General features: G+C 33.8%; 1 protein-coding gene across 1 annotated transcript in view; it reads right to left on the bottom strand.

Moving 5' to 3' along the window:
- The window catches only part of LOC123705643 (voltage-dependent calcium channel type A subunit alpha-1), a 57,199-nt gene that overhangs the window by 4,333 nt on the left and 35,272 nt on the right, over positions 1 to 17,594 (bottom strand). The window contains 23 exon segments of the mRNA XM_045654533.1: positions 654 to 737; positions 2,045 to 2,196; positions 2,577 to 2,695; positions 5,992 to 6,203; positions 6,286 to 6,488; positions 6,575 to 6,702; positions 6,779 to 6,932; positions 7,084 to 7,175; positions 7,262 to 7,444; positions 8,580 to 8,663; positions 10,109 to 10,219; positions 11,450 to 11,614; positions 11,698 to 11,899; positions 12,155 to 12,298; positions 13,007 to 13,273; positions 13,756 to 13,935; positions 14,638 to 14,760; positions 14,849 to 14,943; positions 15,741 to 15,797; positions 15,996 to 16,169; positions 16,249 to 16,461; positions 16,535 to 16,749; positions 16,826 to 17,023. Coding sequence (XP_045510489.1) covers positions 654 to 737; positions 2,045 to 2,196; positions 2,577 to 2,695; positions 5,992 to 6,203; positions 6,286 to 6,488; positions 6,575 to 6,702; positions 6,779 to 6,932; positions 7,084 to 7,175; positions 7,262 to 7,444; positions 8,580 to 8,663; positions 10,109 to 10,219; positions 11,450 to 11,614; positions 11,698 to 11,899; positions 12,155 to 12,298; positions 13,007 to 13,273; positions 13,756 to 13,935; positions 14,638 to 14,760; positions 14,849 to 14,943; positions 15,741 to 15,797; positions 15,996 to 16,169; positions 16,249 to 16,461; positions 16,535 to 16,749; positions 16,826 to 17,023 — 3,555 coding nt within the window.

Raw genomic sequence — 17,594 nt, forward strand, 5'->3', positions numbered from 1 at the left:
CCTTTGAATAATTGGGTTGTTCCGAGCCCGACTGCGGGCGAACGAACAGAGCACGAGTCGTACGTGAACGTTGAATTCGAACGTGATGATCGAAAAGCGAAGAAAATAAATATTGTAATGAAAAATATATAGCGAGGTTAACAATAAACAGATGTGCAAACAATTTTCTTATGATAACAACACACGATTTAATTTGCACGCATCTCACAATAGTAGCGCACGAATATTGACGCGTTGACAAGTAATCGTGCAAATGTGGGTATGTTGGTTTACGCAGCAAAAGGTCCTTTGAGTGAATGTTATTATTGCCAATTTCAGCTGTTGAATTGGACCTTTTGCTTTACAAATTTTCCATTATTCAATATCGGGTCTTACAGGTAAGGGAACATATCGACCAGGGTGAATAGTGCCAAGTTTTATTCTCGTTATGAGTACCCTATCTCATGAATAGTTTGCGTGTGTTTCGTTGCAAAGTTTTAATGACTTCGATTGTGAAATGCAATGAAAGTTTATTTGAAGAGCCGGGACTGAACGCATGTTTGACATGGTCACTGTCATTCAGTTCCCGCTCTGGAGTTGTTGTACTGATAGCTCAAGCGCAGCATATACGGTAGATGCTATGTGGTCCGGTGTGTGTGGCGAGTGGATCTCACCGTAGGTGTGGTGTGGCGGGCTGGGCGACCGCGAGGGCAGGCTCAGGCTGGTCGTAGGATAGGGCGCCCTCCACTCCTTCCCTGCTGTCAGGAATACCTTCATGTACCTTTCACCACGCTTTACCCTAAGCCCGTCGGTTTACCGACCCATATCACATTTAACAATTTACTTTTGCTCATGAAAGTGACGCTAAAAGTTTTGGATTAAGGACAGGAGCTTATGTGTCTACTTTCGAAATCATCTTATGCTGATTCGCTAATTAAATCTGTGTGTTAAATATTTGTCGTCATTCTACAATCAATACAATAAATCGATTAAATATAAAATTCTACTTTAAAGTATATAAACAACAAATCAATTTGTTTAAACTAAAATTTAACTATTAAGCGTTTGCATGCTGCATGATACAGTTGCAGTTGATGTGCATGCGATCGAGGCATCTTTTGAGAGCTTATCGACGAAGCGTAATATAACTGTGCGGCCGATGCAGGCTCCGATTTAATATTTATGTGAACATGCAGCAGGCAAATCAATTCATTTTTACAAAATATCTATATTACAAAATTATCACAAACCAATTATTTCAACTCGTGTCTAAACAGGCCCTGATTATATATAGCCGGTTACATATTACTTATTCTAGTCTATCTATTTTATATAATATAGCCTGATAAACTGGATAATGGTTTCACTAAATGAGCAACAGGGAGACAAAGTTTATTAAAGGAATTAATTAGCTACTCATTGTACAAATCTAGTTGATTATCATGGGTCTTCGATATAACTAAGGTACAATTGTTTACTAAATGTACTAACTTAATATTAAATAGCTTTGCTGTATATATCTTATAGCTACATCTACAGATTATGGAAATCTACGACTACTTGTAAGCTAAAATTCCAATCTTCTCACAAAACTTTCAGAGTAACTTCATGAGAAGAAAAATGTTTGCAAAACTGTTGGGTCACAAAAACTGAATCTAAATGAAATATAATATTATGAAATTATGATAAAACAATATTATTATGTGTGAATACTATAATGATATAATTGATATATAAATTAAACGTCAGAAAATAGGATTGAAACCTCGGAAAAATATAATCGTTGGAAAAATTCAATTCATTTGTATATTGTTAAATCGCTCGAGAGTTAAGAATATTTGCTTTAGCAACAAGCCAGAATGAATCTGTCGATATAAAAAGTTTAGCGACCTAGTTATGGTAACTAAACTTTTTTCTGAATTCATCAATTGTAACTGCTTATAGCATTAGACGCATTAGACCGACATACTACCGTCAGATTCATGTGAACTATACTGGGATATATTTCAATGGATTTCAGTACCACTTAGCATTTAGCTGGAAGAGACATGAAAACGGCACCTACCATGTGGATGGTAATGATGTGGAGCCCTGTGTGGACGTCCGTGCCTGTGGTGTTCGTGTTTCACTATTTCCACGACATTATTCACTGTGTCGGAGAAGCCGATTTCGTGATGGTAGCCCCCGTAATGCCGCCTTCTCGGACTTGGTGTACGTCTAAATATACAAACATTATTTCAATCAAGAACATCTTCAAAATTAAACAAAGTTACCATAGTCATGCTAACGGTAGGTATCATGCAAAAGAAGGTTAGTAGAGATACATTTAGTATATGAATAAAATTAGTCGACAAATCTCTGCAAAGGTAACATACCCCCTTCTACTACGATTAATTTCAGAGCAATGACCTCTTCGACGGCTCTACAAAATAAAAGAAAATAAAAATAAAATCATAAAATAAAAGTAAAATAAATTGGCAAGACTAGTTGTGTTGAGATTGAGCTGAAAACGGAGTATTTGGGTGATAATTATGATATCCAAAGGTTTAAACGCGCCTACGAGTTAATTTATAGTGTAATGCATAATTACACATTACCTTAAACTAGATGATCTGCCGTGGTGACCATTTTGATACGCATGAGGTGCTTGTAACCTGCCCTCATCTAGAGATTCCATTGAGGCGTGGTGTGATCCCACATCCTGCAACTCCAAGACCTAGAGGATTTATAAAATATAATTAGATAATATTCAACGATAGCTAGTACTAATGAATAATGGCAAAAATTGTATGGTACATGGAAAAAATTCTGTCCCATATTTACAAAATGTTGTAGGGAAGCAACATTTATGGTTCTGTTAAAAATTAAAATTTTGAACCTAAGTTGCTAATCATGCAATCGTGCTCGTGCATTAAACTGAATATTTACGTACTTACCGGTACTTCTGTAAAGTTACTACCACAGAAAATCTAAAGAAAGGAAAAGCTAAGATATTTAAGAGAGTGGCATGCAGTTGTATTACTGTATCTATTCGTCATGCACAGATCACGCATCATGTTTAGAATTTATTGTTTTTGTTGGTTTGCGTATGAAATGCATGTCATGTCAGATTTGTAAGTACTTGTTGTTATGAGTGTTGTGTCTAACAAACAATATTACAGTTAATTTATTTTTAATTACAGTAAAACATTTACCATCCACTAATTAACAAATACAAAAACATAGTTTATAGACATTCATAGTCCACTACTTTAAAAATCCTATCATACTGAAAATATTACCTAAACATGAATAACCATCTGTAAAAATTCAAATTAAAATTAATATCAGACAACACAATCTATTTCGATATCATTACTGAAACACTTAACGGGCCTAAGGCCCTCAATAGGTTTATTACACAATTAACCTAAAGTAACAAATGTTAATGGACACAACAAATAAACATCGATTTATGATAAAATATTATCCATCAAATTCAATACCGCAACAGAGATCTAACAAAGTTACAACATCAACTATCTATAACAAAGTGCATCAATATGATTTTCTATAGCACACCAAAACTATATTTATACATTGCCACAAATTTTCTGTAATTCATATAGAACCTTCACTGCTTAATGCAAACAAATTAGGGACACTTATCCATAGCCATATTACACAACAATTATGCGTTTTTTTATTATCTATTCATCCTTTACGAAAGGTATTCACCTTTTTGTTGTTTCTGAAACAAAGAGATTTCATCATTTAGAAGACTTTTCAAGGTTCATTAAATTATACATTTTAATCATGAGCTTAATGCCTTTCAGATAATTAAGAAAATAGTAGGTATTGTTCTATTGACAGCACTGGTCTTGATTTTTCATTTTCATAAAAAAGCCTCTCTGATGAAAATATACATTTCTAACACAAATTCAGACGATAATTGTATCCTTACTTGTGAGACTTCCGTGTGCTGCGTCTTGCGAGGTCAGCTAAAGTGTGCGGATCATCTATATGACCTTCAGTGGTCGGTACAGTGATTGCCTGTCCCTCTTGACTTAGCGAGCCTGTCCTGGAGCCGTGGTTCAGGCCCGTCGCAGCCACATCCAGCAAGCAGTTAAAGAAGGACGCCTTCTGTACCAGCCATTTAACTTCACGTTCTCCCTCCGTTATTCACTTGCGCAATCTCATGTTTTCGCCAAAGAGTAAATCTTTGGCATCAACAGATCTTAAATTATACTAAACTACCATGAGCCTGCGCAAATGATTCACACAACGCCGGCACAAAACCTCACTAACAAATCTCATTTTAACGCTAATTGCCAACACTCTAAAATGGGCGCATGTCGACTGTTGTTATGTTCATGGCGTTTATGTGATGTAGGTATGCTGCTAGATATCTGGGAAAATACTAATTAGAATATCATGTTAGTTGTAGGCGTGTTACGCATGTAGTTGATACTTGTTGAGTGTCCGATATATATCCAGTATGCTGAAAGTAAATGTTGAGTCTTTGTGAAGAATGCAGAGCTTTAAAGTAAAAGCGACTGTGAGATATTTATTACAACTGATTAGTTTAGGTGCAATATAAGTTTGAAGCCAGAGGCAGTTTGTTTGAAGACCAACATGAATTTATTACATGTATTTATGTAGTACACATATATTACATATTTAGTATATAATTTATGTCTGTCTTTATATTGTTAGTATATGCATGCACAATATTTTATTGTGACTTCATGACCAAAATGCAAATGTAAAGTTAGGGGTAAATGCAGCAGATCATAGAAAGCATTTAATCATATCACATATCACATACGGCTTCTATAATGGATGAACAAATATTGAGCCAAAATGTAATTTAAAACACTAAAATATGTGAAAGTGTGTATATCAAAACTGCACACAGAAACTCTCAAATCAAACTCCATGCAAAATTCATAAAATAATTATTAATTAAAAATATGTAAAATTCATTCCAAAGAAAATTTAAAGTGTGTAGCAAAAACGTCACAAAATAGAAAACAAAATCTACAAAGGACACATTAATCTAACTCTACCAAAAATTCAAAACACTGCTTAACACGGACACAAATCTCTAGATGCTGCTATTTATGTATTTTGCAACTATAGGACAGGTTACTAGGTACATTTCTGATAGAAGCCTGGACCGGCTATAGAACTGATCATTACATGGACAAAATTGTGCACTCGTCTAGCACAGGTTTGTCCAAACTACCAGTGAGGTGCGATTTTATGTAACTAAATCTTATGGGTTATTAGAACAACTAAATGTGTCATTTACGGGAAGTGAGACTATAAATTATCGACCATCGTGTCCGTGGATTCATTTAATTTACTTTTATATAAAATTATTAATCAAACACGATGCGGAAGAAATTCATGATAAACAAAAACCAAAATCTAAATAGTGCAAGAAAAAGGTATTTAAAACTTTCGTTCCGTAAAATATTTAATACTACCGGCTGATTGGCCGTAGGGCTATTCTCGCTGAATGCCTGAAAAGTAAACCACCAATGTAGTCGACTCGTAAGAGTCGATTTCAACTAAGTGATCCTGTATTGTTGTACTTGTTCCGTAAATGGAATAGCTAACACAAAGCCAATCAGTGCTCATGTAACACTTTCAACACGAATATATATACATACATGGTAATTTAAATGGAACATCAATATTCACAACAATACATCCACAAAACAACACAACGCTAGGTTGCTAACTATAACGTGTCAGTCATCATCTAAATATAAAGGAGATAAGGGATAATTAACAGTCACTACATCTTTAAACAGTGTAATTATACCTATTCATCAAATTTTACATTTGGCTCAAGGTTACAATTGCTATGAAAAATATAATATTATCTTTATTAAGCGTACTATTTATATCTCTGGCTTCATTTGGGGCCTACGTACCTCAATAGAATATAAAACATTTATATTATTTCAAATTAATAACATAATTGTGCAGATTATTATATTATATTCAAAAAGGATTTCTTACCGGAACGCCCTGTGGTTCAGTCTGGCCAAACCTAGTCGATCTCCAACTCTCCAGGATCAGAAGTCCTGCGTATATTTTGCCCACAGTAAGTTTTCCAGCATTGAGAACATCACTACGAGGCACCAGCAAGTCAAGCATTTTCTTCGCTTGGAGCGGCCAAATGCGGGTTATTGTTTCCCTAAGTTCTTCGTCGGCTTGGTCCATTTCTTCCGCTATTTTATTTATTGTTATCAATATTTGAAAACTATCCGTTACCTTTACTAATTTCAATAGTTAATATAAACCGAGACTTACCTGATCTCATTTTTATACTCAAATTTTCGCGAATCAACGCGAAAAGTGTTGTTGTAAAATTTACTTTCCCTTCTTCGTCTAGTGGCATATTCATCCTAATTAATTTTTTATATGCTAATCTATTGGGACATTTGTTACCGAACCCAAGTGGTGGATCCATGTTTTTTAACATATCATACATCTCTGTATAATGTATTTTCCCCCTGCAATGAAGTTAAAGAACATTTTGAAGAATTGATAAAACACACATTTTTTGTTACAATTATTAAACAGATGATAAATAACTTACGTTGCATTTGGATCGTATTCAGCCCATATCCTAACGAACTCGTCAAGATGATGGGCTCCGAGGATTGAAGAATCTCTTGTCAAGTAGTCGAAATTATCCATAATGACGGCAACGAACAAGTTCAACATCTATAACAAAAATGATTATTTATTTCCCAATTAGTGAAGAAAATCAAAGTTATAAGGTCCAGGTAAATACACTTACCAGAAACGAACAGAAGAAAATGAAGGATACAAAATATGCGTAGGCGAGTGTGCTTCCGCACACTTCGCTCGGTGGTTTTCCGGCTTCCCTATCACATTTGGCAGGTTTGAGACACGCCAACATAATATTTGGCCAAGATTCTCCCGTTGCACATCTAAATCACAAACAATACCATTATAAAATAATTCGGTAATATCTACGGAAATAAAGTATTATATATATCTTGGTATTTTTTTATTATGACCATGTATTTACCATTAAACTAAATGACTCAACATCGTTAACTAAAGAACAAAAGCACTTACCTAAATAATAACATAAGAGCTTGGATGAAACTCCGAAAATTATTGTGTCTATTCATATCAGACTCTGCTGCTAATTCTATATTTCCAAACACCTGTAAACAATGATAAATAAATCAACATAATATAAGCAAGAAAACATAAGGACAAACAGATTCAATTAAAAGAAATGAGAGCATACCTGCATTCCAATGATGGCATAGATGAAAAATAACATCGCGATGAGAAGGCACACATAGGGTAAGGCTTTGAAACTCTGCACGAATGTCCAGAGAAGTATTCGGATGGTATAGCCCTGTCGGAGCAGCTTGATCAGTCGCGCGGCTCGGAACAGGCGGAGGAAACCAACGTTGAACGTGTTTTCCTATAAGTATTATCGAGTTTTAGTGATAGAAAAACATCTAGTGAAAGTACAAGCACCCTTCTGTAATTATCCAATTAAATTGTATCAAAATTTATCTGAACTCGAATAAGTTTAAGATTCGTAAATTACAGAAAGTTACTTGTAGAATATATGAAAAATCTATCCAAATTGCTATTATTATTTTAAAATACTCTATTCTATGGGTAAATTATCTACGCGTTTAGTCACATCGTGTTTTTAGATTCATTCACTATCATCGTTATTTTCCGCTTTTAGATACGTAGTACTTTACGTATTTCTACGACAATAAATAAAATTGACAATCGAAAATGTTTACCATTCGCCTGTTAACAATACCACATAAAGCAAAATAAATATCGTAGGAACTGATTACCTCATCTGAAACGACTAAATTGAATTACGCATTTAACTAAAAAATGTCTGATATGTAATTCACATAGTCTATCATAAATAATGTGTCGATTGCATAATATAAAAGAATGTAAGTATTTAAATTTAACAGACACGAAGACGTGTGAATTACAAAGAAACGACAATCAATTCAACTATTATTTGAAGCTGTTCAATTTCGAATTCTATTAAGTAATCAAAGAAAGACTAATTCATATTAATCAACAGTTTACTTATCATTTTAAAATAACTACGTCGAATTATTACTGGTCATAATACCATTGACTCAAATAGGTAAAACGTTGCTAAATCTAGCAAAAACACTAAAGATGAATTATCTAAACTTTTCAATAAACAAACTTAATGACATGAGAATAAATATTAAATACCTAGCCTATCGAAATACTTCAAATCTACGAGACTATGAAAACTTGGTAATCTAGCTCTACAAACACTGAATTTGTATAAATAAAATCTAAATCACACGACTCTTTTGAAAATCTAAAACTTGTAGTAAACCACACATTTTCCGTTACCTGCTGACAGGATATGTCAGCACAGTTTTCAGCAAGGTCACTCTGTAATCAGGATACAGATCTTACATTTAATGATATAAAAATTGAAAGAAAACTGAACGTTCCTTTCCATCGCTGAGAACAAAGAATAAACAGAAAAAAAACAAAACATAGATGGTATGAAAAGGTAAAAAATATAAAATACTCACGCCGAATTCCATGATTAGGGCATCAATTATACTCCCAATGACCGTTATGAAATCAAATGTATTCCATGGGTCTTTGAAAAAATTCTGAAAATTGTAAAATTATGCTTTATTTCTTTTTCACATGTGTATTGTAACTATTGAATCTGATATAATATCATTCACAAAATTTATAAAATGTTCAACTTTAAATGTATGCAAACATTAAATCAATCTTATTAAAACAAATGTACGCCATCTTTTCCTTTTTTTTTACATTGTAATAGAATTAAACATGATTTAACACTGGAGGCAACTCTCTTTGATTAAAGTCAAATGATTAAAATATTTTACTAAAATGATTAGACTATTTAAAAATTAATACCTAAATATGAAAAAGCTGCATTTCAAAACTTTACAATAAATTCTATATAATAAAATATATATTCAAGTCCACATTGAATATTATTAGCTAAACTAAAAATTCAAGATATTAAAAACGTGACGAAGAGACTTTGATGTTATTCGATAGCTTGAGGTAATAAATAAAATAATAGTAATAATCGAGTAACATTAAAATCAACTTCAAAACTTCCAACACGTCATATCCATTTTCATAAACAATAATATTTATAATAATGATCATGGAGATGATGTTGAATGGTATAGTGCTAAGTTAAAATGGGTGATTCTTACCGCACATCCGAATGCAATTAACTTCAGAACTGTCTCGAGTAGGAAGAAGAACGTAAAGACAATGTTCATGACTGTTAACACGTCCATGAGTACTGTCGGAGCCTCGTGAAACTAATATAAAACCAATACCAATACTTTTAGATTTACATCATACATAACGCCGTCAGTCTAAACTAGTATCAAAACATATGAGCATATTCCCAATCCTAAACATTAGCCAAAAGTTGTCTAGTATGTAGCTTATTACAAAAATATAAGACTACCCACTATCATAATCGCAAGACGTCTTGTTTTTCGTATTATTGTGTATGTGTGTGTGATTTGTTTGTCATTTTATACCGATAACTGGTCTGTTATCTTTCGTTGTGAAGTGCACGTGCAACATGCTTAGGCTTTGGGCATGCCGGCGAACATTAAACATACGCCTTCATTCAATAATAATAAAGTCTTTGAGTACTTACCTTATAAAGAAAAGCATAGAAAAGTTAGTCCTGCCTTACCTTATTGTTAGAGCTTCTGGCAAAGGCTGAGAAATATCACATTTGAAAAACATTGGTGACACAGCGAAGGGTGTATAAAGCATCGAGTACGTGACAAGTGGTTGTAAGGTTCACATGCATCAACACCGAATTCATGCAAATACTGACGCAACAAAAACATTTACAGACTTAACTTTCTTCAAAGAGAATTGCTATAGGACACTCGGGAAGGACAATATTTACTTGGTTTCACAATATCCCATACAGTCATGTAAGTATAAAAGTTATGTTAGTAGCAGAAAGAGTACATTTGTATTATTGTTTATGTTTTTATGAATACTGCAGTGTCTGCTCAAACAGTGTAAGGTGTGTACTTACTTTGACACCGTAAGCGATGATTTTCAACACAGTTTCCACGGAAAACATACCAGTGAACCCCATATTTGAATACTTTAGGATATCCGCGTAGAGGTCATTTTGGTTATAGTACTGCCATTTTGTGATGAGAAGTCGGATAATCCCGTGACAAAGAAAATATATTCATTTATTATAAAGTTTGATTTTCTAAGCATTACTTTTTAATGGGACATGGATTTTAATCAAACTAATCGAGCGTTAACGTAAAACTAAATAAATATTCAATAAATGATGTGCAATACATAAATAATATCGTAAAACTGGATTCGTGATTTGGAACAGGAACTGAGGAGAAGATTGATAAATTTGGAAAATATAAATTTTCAATTAGCAGTTTTAAGCTATTCACGATGAGGACTATTCCTTTTTATAAATTTAAAGAATTCGGATTAAGGTCAAGCAGCACAAAGCCCCACCACATATTGCTTGGCTTAAGGCCGTACTTCGATCATGCATTTTCCACATAAAGACAGATAGGTCTTATTATAAAATCATGCAACACGAACAACACGTATGGCTCATGCCACGTAATTGATTTTGAAAGTTGTGCATTCACAAGCACGTCGGACCGAATAAATTGTAACCAGTCTGGTGCAGCGAGTGTGCAGGATGGATAGGTTATCGTGCAAACACATTTATACGGACATATAAATATATTAAAAAATAGCAAGCCAGGAAGAAAGAAACACCGAACATAAAACACGTAATGAGAACATAAATAATATTGGCGACACACTTGACGATAATGCTGGTATAATTTGGAAAACGGCACATTCCGATGCTGTGTACATTGACGCTGAAAAAGACTAGCTTTCTGTGTTGTGTTTGTGTGTGTGTTTGTAGCTTTGGCAGTACTAACATTTGCCAATTATCTGTTTGATCATGTCTACGTATTACTAAGTGTTTGAATTGCACATTGTATACTTTGTTCCGATCAACAAAAGGGACGATACACATTACTAATTTGGTTTAGTGCATTGTTGTGAGCTTGAGGGATCTAAACCAAATAAGCCTTGTGTCGACTTACATCTTAGGTACTAAATTACACGTGAAATTCTAAACCACATTTAGTGCGTTTTGTTAGTTTTTCTTTGTATGTTCCTAGCTTTGCCATAGATCGGTTAAGTTTCATTTGAAGTTATATTCAAAGTTTTTACATTATGGATGTAGCACCTAATATGCTTAATATTATTTGAGTTTTAAGCGAAACTTAAATAGTAGCACCTTACAAAAGAATCCTTAAATATTTTAATCAATCTATTAATTAATGATTAGACTATAGTAGGTAGTAGCAATACATACCTTCATCATAAGCAATAATGTGTTGAGAACAATTAGCGCCATGATGAAATACTCGAAAGGCGTGGAGACAACTATTCTCCACACTTTGTACTTAATACTCCCCCGTTTACTTGGCATATACCTCTCTAGAGGTCGCGCTTCTATTGTGAAATCTATACACGATTTCTGTAATCACATTGTCATTATGTACCTTATTTCTTATTTCCTCGATTTTACCAAGTACTGAATTCATATTCCAGTTTCCTTACCTGATTTTTATCTATTTCGCCATCTTGCAATTCAGCTTCACCCTGTTCTTGAAACGTAATAATAATCAAAGCTACGAATATGTTAACGAAGAAGAACGGAAACACCACAAAGTAAACTATATAAAATATGGACATTTCTATTCGAAAATTTTGTATAGGTCCCCGATCTTCGTACGTGGCGGCCATCGAATTTTGTAATACTCTGGAAACAAGAAAAATAATGGTTCAATTAATTTTTCCAGTATTTTTCCTATGCATCAATGTAAATATATTACGTATCCAGAAGATTTAAAACAATATATCTACAACTAGTAGCTCCACCCGGTATACCTGAATCCAAACGGAGACATCAAAAAAATCATTAACATCTGTACAGAAGTTCTTCAGCCAAAGGTAGTTTAACGAACACGAATTTTGTATATAAATAAGATAATATATTATGAACAAATGAACGTACTGCGGCCACCCCTCCCCAGTCTGCACCGCGAAGAGCGTGAGCATGGCGCTTGCGACGTTGTCGTAGTGGAACGATTGCGTCGTCCACTGGCGCTTGCTCACGCGCGGCAGCAGGCTGTTCGACTCGTATTCGAAATACGACCCTCTGCAAGAAGTAGGTTATTTAGTAAGGGAATAATAAATTTAGGAAGGGTATTTTTTAGTTGGGGGTTCATTTTAGACCATATTTATCCTGCTATCCGCTCCTGTTGATCTTAGCGAGATGATATAGCCTTACTCGATGAATGGGCTGATACCGATATATCTGATTTTACTAGCTGTGCTCTGCGGTTTTTCCCGCAGTGCTCCGCTCCTGTTGATCTTAGCGAGATGATATTATATAGCCTTACTCGATGAATGGACTATAATCTAATACCGAAATAATTTTTCAAATCAGACCAGTAGTTCCCGAGATTAGCGCGTTCAAACAAACAAACAAACAAACTCTTCAGCTTTATAATATTAAGTACTGATATCCATGGGATTTTAAAATTAAAAGAATAGATAGTTATAGTTTGGTAATGAAAGGAAGAAGACGAAGACGCGGTTCGAAGCCCACGATTCCAACTGCATCTTTGTGTAACTTTGGCTAACGTAATAAGCATATTTCAAAATTAACACTGTTTTAAACTGGAAATTACGATTCAAATGTTTATTGTAAGTACGTTTTAAAGAACTAAATATATTATACAAAAATTAAAAATTATTTTTAAAATTATTTGGACTGGTAATATATTTCTAAATATCAAACGGACTACTTTTTCTAATTACATCTAGCTTACATCTCAAAAAATAAACAAAAACCAATACTCACTGGCAGTCTTCAAAAGTATTCTTACTAATATCGTTGCAGTGAAAAAATTTACCATTAAAAAGTTGAACTGCAATTACAGCGAATATGAATTGAAATAATATATACACAATGAGAATGTTTATGACATTTTTCAAAGAGTTCACAACACAGTCAAACACTGCTTTTAACTTGGGAACACGTTTAATAGTTTTTAAAGGTCTGAGCACTCTTAACACTCTTAACGACTTTATTGTGGACAGATTCTGCCCCGCCCCTTTCTTTATGCCTCTGTAACAAAAACAACATATTAGTAAAATATCGATACTGACTCTACAGCTTTCTGTATTCCTATTTGAGAGGTGATTATGATATCCTTTCTAATTAGGAAAGTAAGAAATCTTTATTTCTTTCACGAATTGCAAATATATCAAGTCAGTTATAGGTACCTAATAAAGACAAAAATCTGATAAGAATTATATCTTGCAAGATTTTTGTTCGATAGTTATGAACTAATATGAATACTTATATTATATTTCAAAATAAAAACAGTGACATTAATAAGCGACCAACGACGTCATCAAGCGACGAATAAAGACCACAATATGCCTGATATTGCATCATCTAAAAAATCAAATCAGCTTTAGTAACATTAGTTATATCTGTAATAGAATTGTATAATACACAAAAGTAATGAAATCGGCACTAACAAATAGATTTAACTATTTCAAGAAAGTTAACTATTGTGTTAAATTTATAATTATCACACTAACCCGATCTCAAAACCGAAGCTGACAAGGGCGCATATAACGACGGCGGCGTCCATGATGTTCCACAGGTCGCGCAGGTACGCGCCCGGGTGGAACAGGATGCCGAGGTCCACGATCTTCAGCAGCATCTCCACGGTGAACACGCCCGTGAACGCGTAGTCGAAGTAGTTTAGTACTTTGTTTCTGGGGAAAGTGGTGATAATAGTGAAGTAAATATAAATAAGAGAGGTCCATAATACGAAAAAGAATTTAGTTAAAAACATTGAGTAAAGCAAGTGAATATAAATAAAAGACGTCCACAATACGAAAAATAATTTAGTTAAAAACGTTGAGAATAGTACAGACAATGATTGACAACATAAGTACAAACGAAAATGTATAAGTGATGATAATATATGGAATGATACTAAATTGTACAAGAATAATGAAGATTTAAGACACGTTACTTATGTGGAACGTAAAGATATTGACGGAATGTATAGCAAAAGTACAACTAAGGAATGTGTGTAAGGAATGTGTATTAAGCAAAACAATTAAATCTAAAGTCATTCGTAAAGAATTGAAATGAAGATGGTATAATAGTATCAGCATTGTCCTAATATGAAAAAGAATGAAAGTAAACAATGGTCGCATCAATAACAATAGAGTAACTAAAGATAAGGTTGAAAATCCCTAGAAGAGTTATATTAAAAACTAGCGGTCCGCCCCGGCTTCGCCTGTGATACATATTTACGTTTTCTCTACATAAAAACCATCCTCGTACTTCAAGGAATATAATAAAAAAAGAATTATCGAAATCGGTTCAGCCGTTCTCGAGTTATGCGCTTACCAACACATTTTGCGATTCATTTTTATAGTATAAAAAGATATGAAATTTCATCATACCTGTCACTATCTTCAACTACGGGATCCTCTGCTGCTAACGCCACGGAACTCATACATATAACTACCATGATAAAAAAATCAAAATATCTTAAATTTACAATCCAGTGTGCGCCTCGTCTAATTCTGGAAATAAAAGCAAGTATTAAGTTAATATTACTAAACTCAGATAACTAAAATTATAAAATACAAATAATTAAACTGTAAAACTTACGGATTCGTAGGTGACAAAATAAACATGGACGAATATGGCAGCATTGGTTTTGGTCCATCTGGTACTTCCTCATCCTCTTTTTTGGCATCTTCCTTCTAAAAAAGGCATACATTTTAAAAATTGCCGAAATGATGCATTTTCATAACTAGTTATTTAATTGACGCATCTCAAATCAAAAGGTTTACCGATTAATTAATTTTTGAGAATTTAATTTTTCCAATGATGATAATCATTTAACACTATTTGCAATAATAATATTTAATTTGTTTTATAAAATTTGAGTGATTTTTTTATCCCTCAACATGCAATTCTAGAAATTAAATGATAATTGAAATGGTATGAATAAACTGTACTCGTGAATTCGATAAATGAAATAATATGTATAATGGTACAATTTTCTAGATCTATGTTCCTAAAATTGAAAATCATATTAGAATCCTAAAAATAATCGGCCCACAGAAGCAACATCGATCCGATAATGAACGAATTAACTTAAAATATTGTTGGATTTTCTTTAAGATGTGTGTGAAGAAAAAAAAACATGTTATTAAAATATGCGATATATAAGTGGCGATGAATCATAAAAGTCAACAATATTTTAAGTCGCCAAAACCAATGAGCACGGTAAGCACAGCTTAGCACCACCATTGATCTTCTTTACCTTCCTAGCCGATGCCGGACTTTTTTCACTTGGAGCTCCATCAACCGCGTGTAACGCATCCATTTCTTTCTGCAATTCCTAATTAGCCGAAAAATTTGTTGTTGTATGTAAATTTTAAATTTTGCAAACCAATCGCGTCCATACAACAACTACTGCACTTAGGCTACGAGTCTCGACTGTGGCACAAAGCATATTCCTAACGTAAAGTGCTGTGATTCAGAAACCAATTACCTGAGATTGTTTCTCCTTGTCCTCCTCGCCCTGTTCCTCCTCAGCTGCGGTCAATTCCTGTAAATACAGAACGCGACATTTACACGCAAGCAGCGTCAAATATACAGGAGGGCGAAAACAATCAACACACAACATTATAGTGCTGTATTTTATCGTAGATTCTACTTTAGTCGAAACCATATGAAATATACTTAATTTGTAAGGTTAAATCGACTGAAGTATCATCTATTTAAAATATAATTATGATAACCGTACCTGAGCATTGGCCAAGTTATCAACAGCGATAGCAAGGAACACGTTTAGCAGCGTATAGTTCCCGAACAGTACAAGGATGACAAAATATAACGAATACAACATCCCCTTTTGAATACCTCCTTGAGATTGGATACCAAAATACATTACTTCGTTCCAATCCTCCCCTGTTAAGATCTGGAAACATAATAATGATTATAGCAAAGTAATATTTCCCTATATACAATTCAAATATATTTATATAATCCAAAGTTACCTGGAAGACAGTGAGTAAAGCAATTGGGAATGTATTGAAGTTGGTGGGTGGTGTTCCTTCTTCGAAATTAAACTGTCCACCAAATAACTGCATTCCGAGAAGTGCAAATATAAGAATGAACAAGAATAGGAGAAACAATAGAGAGATGATAGATCTCATTGAGTTTAGAAGAGATATCACAAGGTTACGAAGAGACGACCAATATTTTGTGACCTGTAAAATATATAATAAATTATAATATTGATTAAAAACCAAAGCATATGTAAATAGAAGAATTCAATCTTACCTTAAATATCCTTAACAACCTTAAAGCCCTAAGGACTGACAGACCAAATGATCCTCCCTTTACTTCGGACCAGACTACTTCGAAAATGGAGCCCGAAATGACAACACAATCGAAGCGGTTGAACGATGATTCGAAGTAAATACGAGGACCTAAAGCATACATTTTTACCCACATCTCCATCATAAATAATCCCAAGAACACAAATTCGGCATAGTCTGAAACAAAAACAAAATTGAATAAACAGAACCATTTAGGATACATCACAGTAAAATAATCATGATGAATACTCACATAAAAACGAAGTAAGCCACTTAGGTTGCCTATAGTGCTCGACAGCTACGCATATTGTATTGAAGAGCACCAACACGATGACGAACCAATAGAACCACTGCGTCTTAACAGTGTGCCGGATCCAGAAGCGAAACCTTTTTTCCGCTCTCCAGAAGTCCGCACACTTGCCCGCTGATCGCGTTTTGCTTTTCAAAAACCCTGCAGTAATAATCGCACATGTATTATAATGGTTGGTCACTAAGCTAAAAACTATATTCTACTGTAAAAATATTTTTCACTTAAATAAGCATGTCAAGTCTAGTCCATTATAGTTTTAGTTGGTAAAGTTATTTATTTGAATCGAAGCCAAATTTAGATCCGTGCGAGTAATTGGACTTATCGCACTGGATATCGAAATTCAATCTCGGTTGCAACATGAACCTTGTGTCACGTATAAATCTCGTTCAACTACCCCCGTGGGACGTCTAATATATGTATATTTAACATTCAGAAAATTACTTTAAATGTTACGTTTTAAGGTAACTTTCTTTTTTATAAAGCTTATGGTAGTAAAGCTTTAGACTAAGGGTAAGGTGATCTTTGGTGGCTATAGAAAATGGATAAACTTTGGTAAAATAAAATGTATCTATTTTAAATTAAATAAAAAGGGTAGAACTGTAATTGGACTTTGATAATTGAGTAGGGATCACTAATATCCTACATCTATTTCTAATCTAGTTAAACTACATAGAAGATGAAAAGGAATATTCTACCAGCGCCACGCTTGATC

The sequence above is a fragment of the Colias croceus genome, chromosome 2 (assembly GCF_905220415.1).
Source record: "Colias croceus chromosome 2, ilColCroc2.1".
Taxonomy (NCBI): domain Eukaryota; kingdom Metazoa; phylum Arthropoda; class Insecta; order Lepidoptera; family Pieridae; genus Colias; species Colias croceus.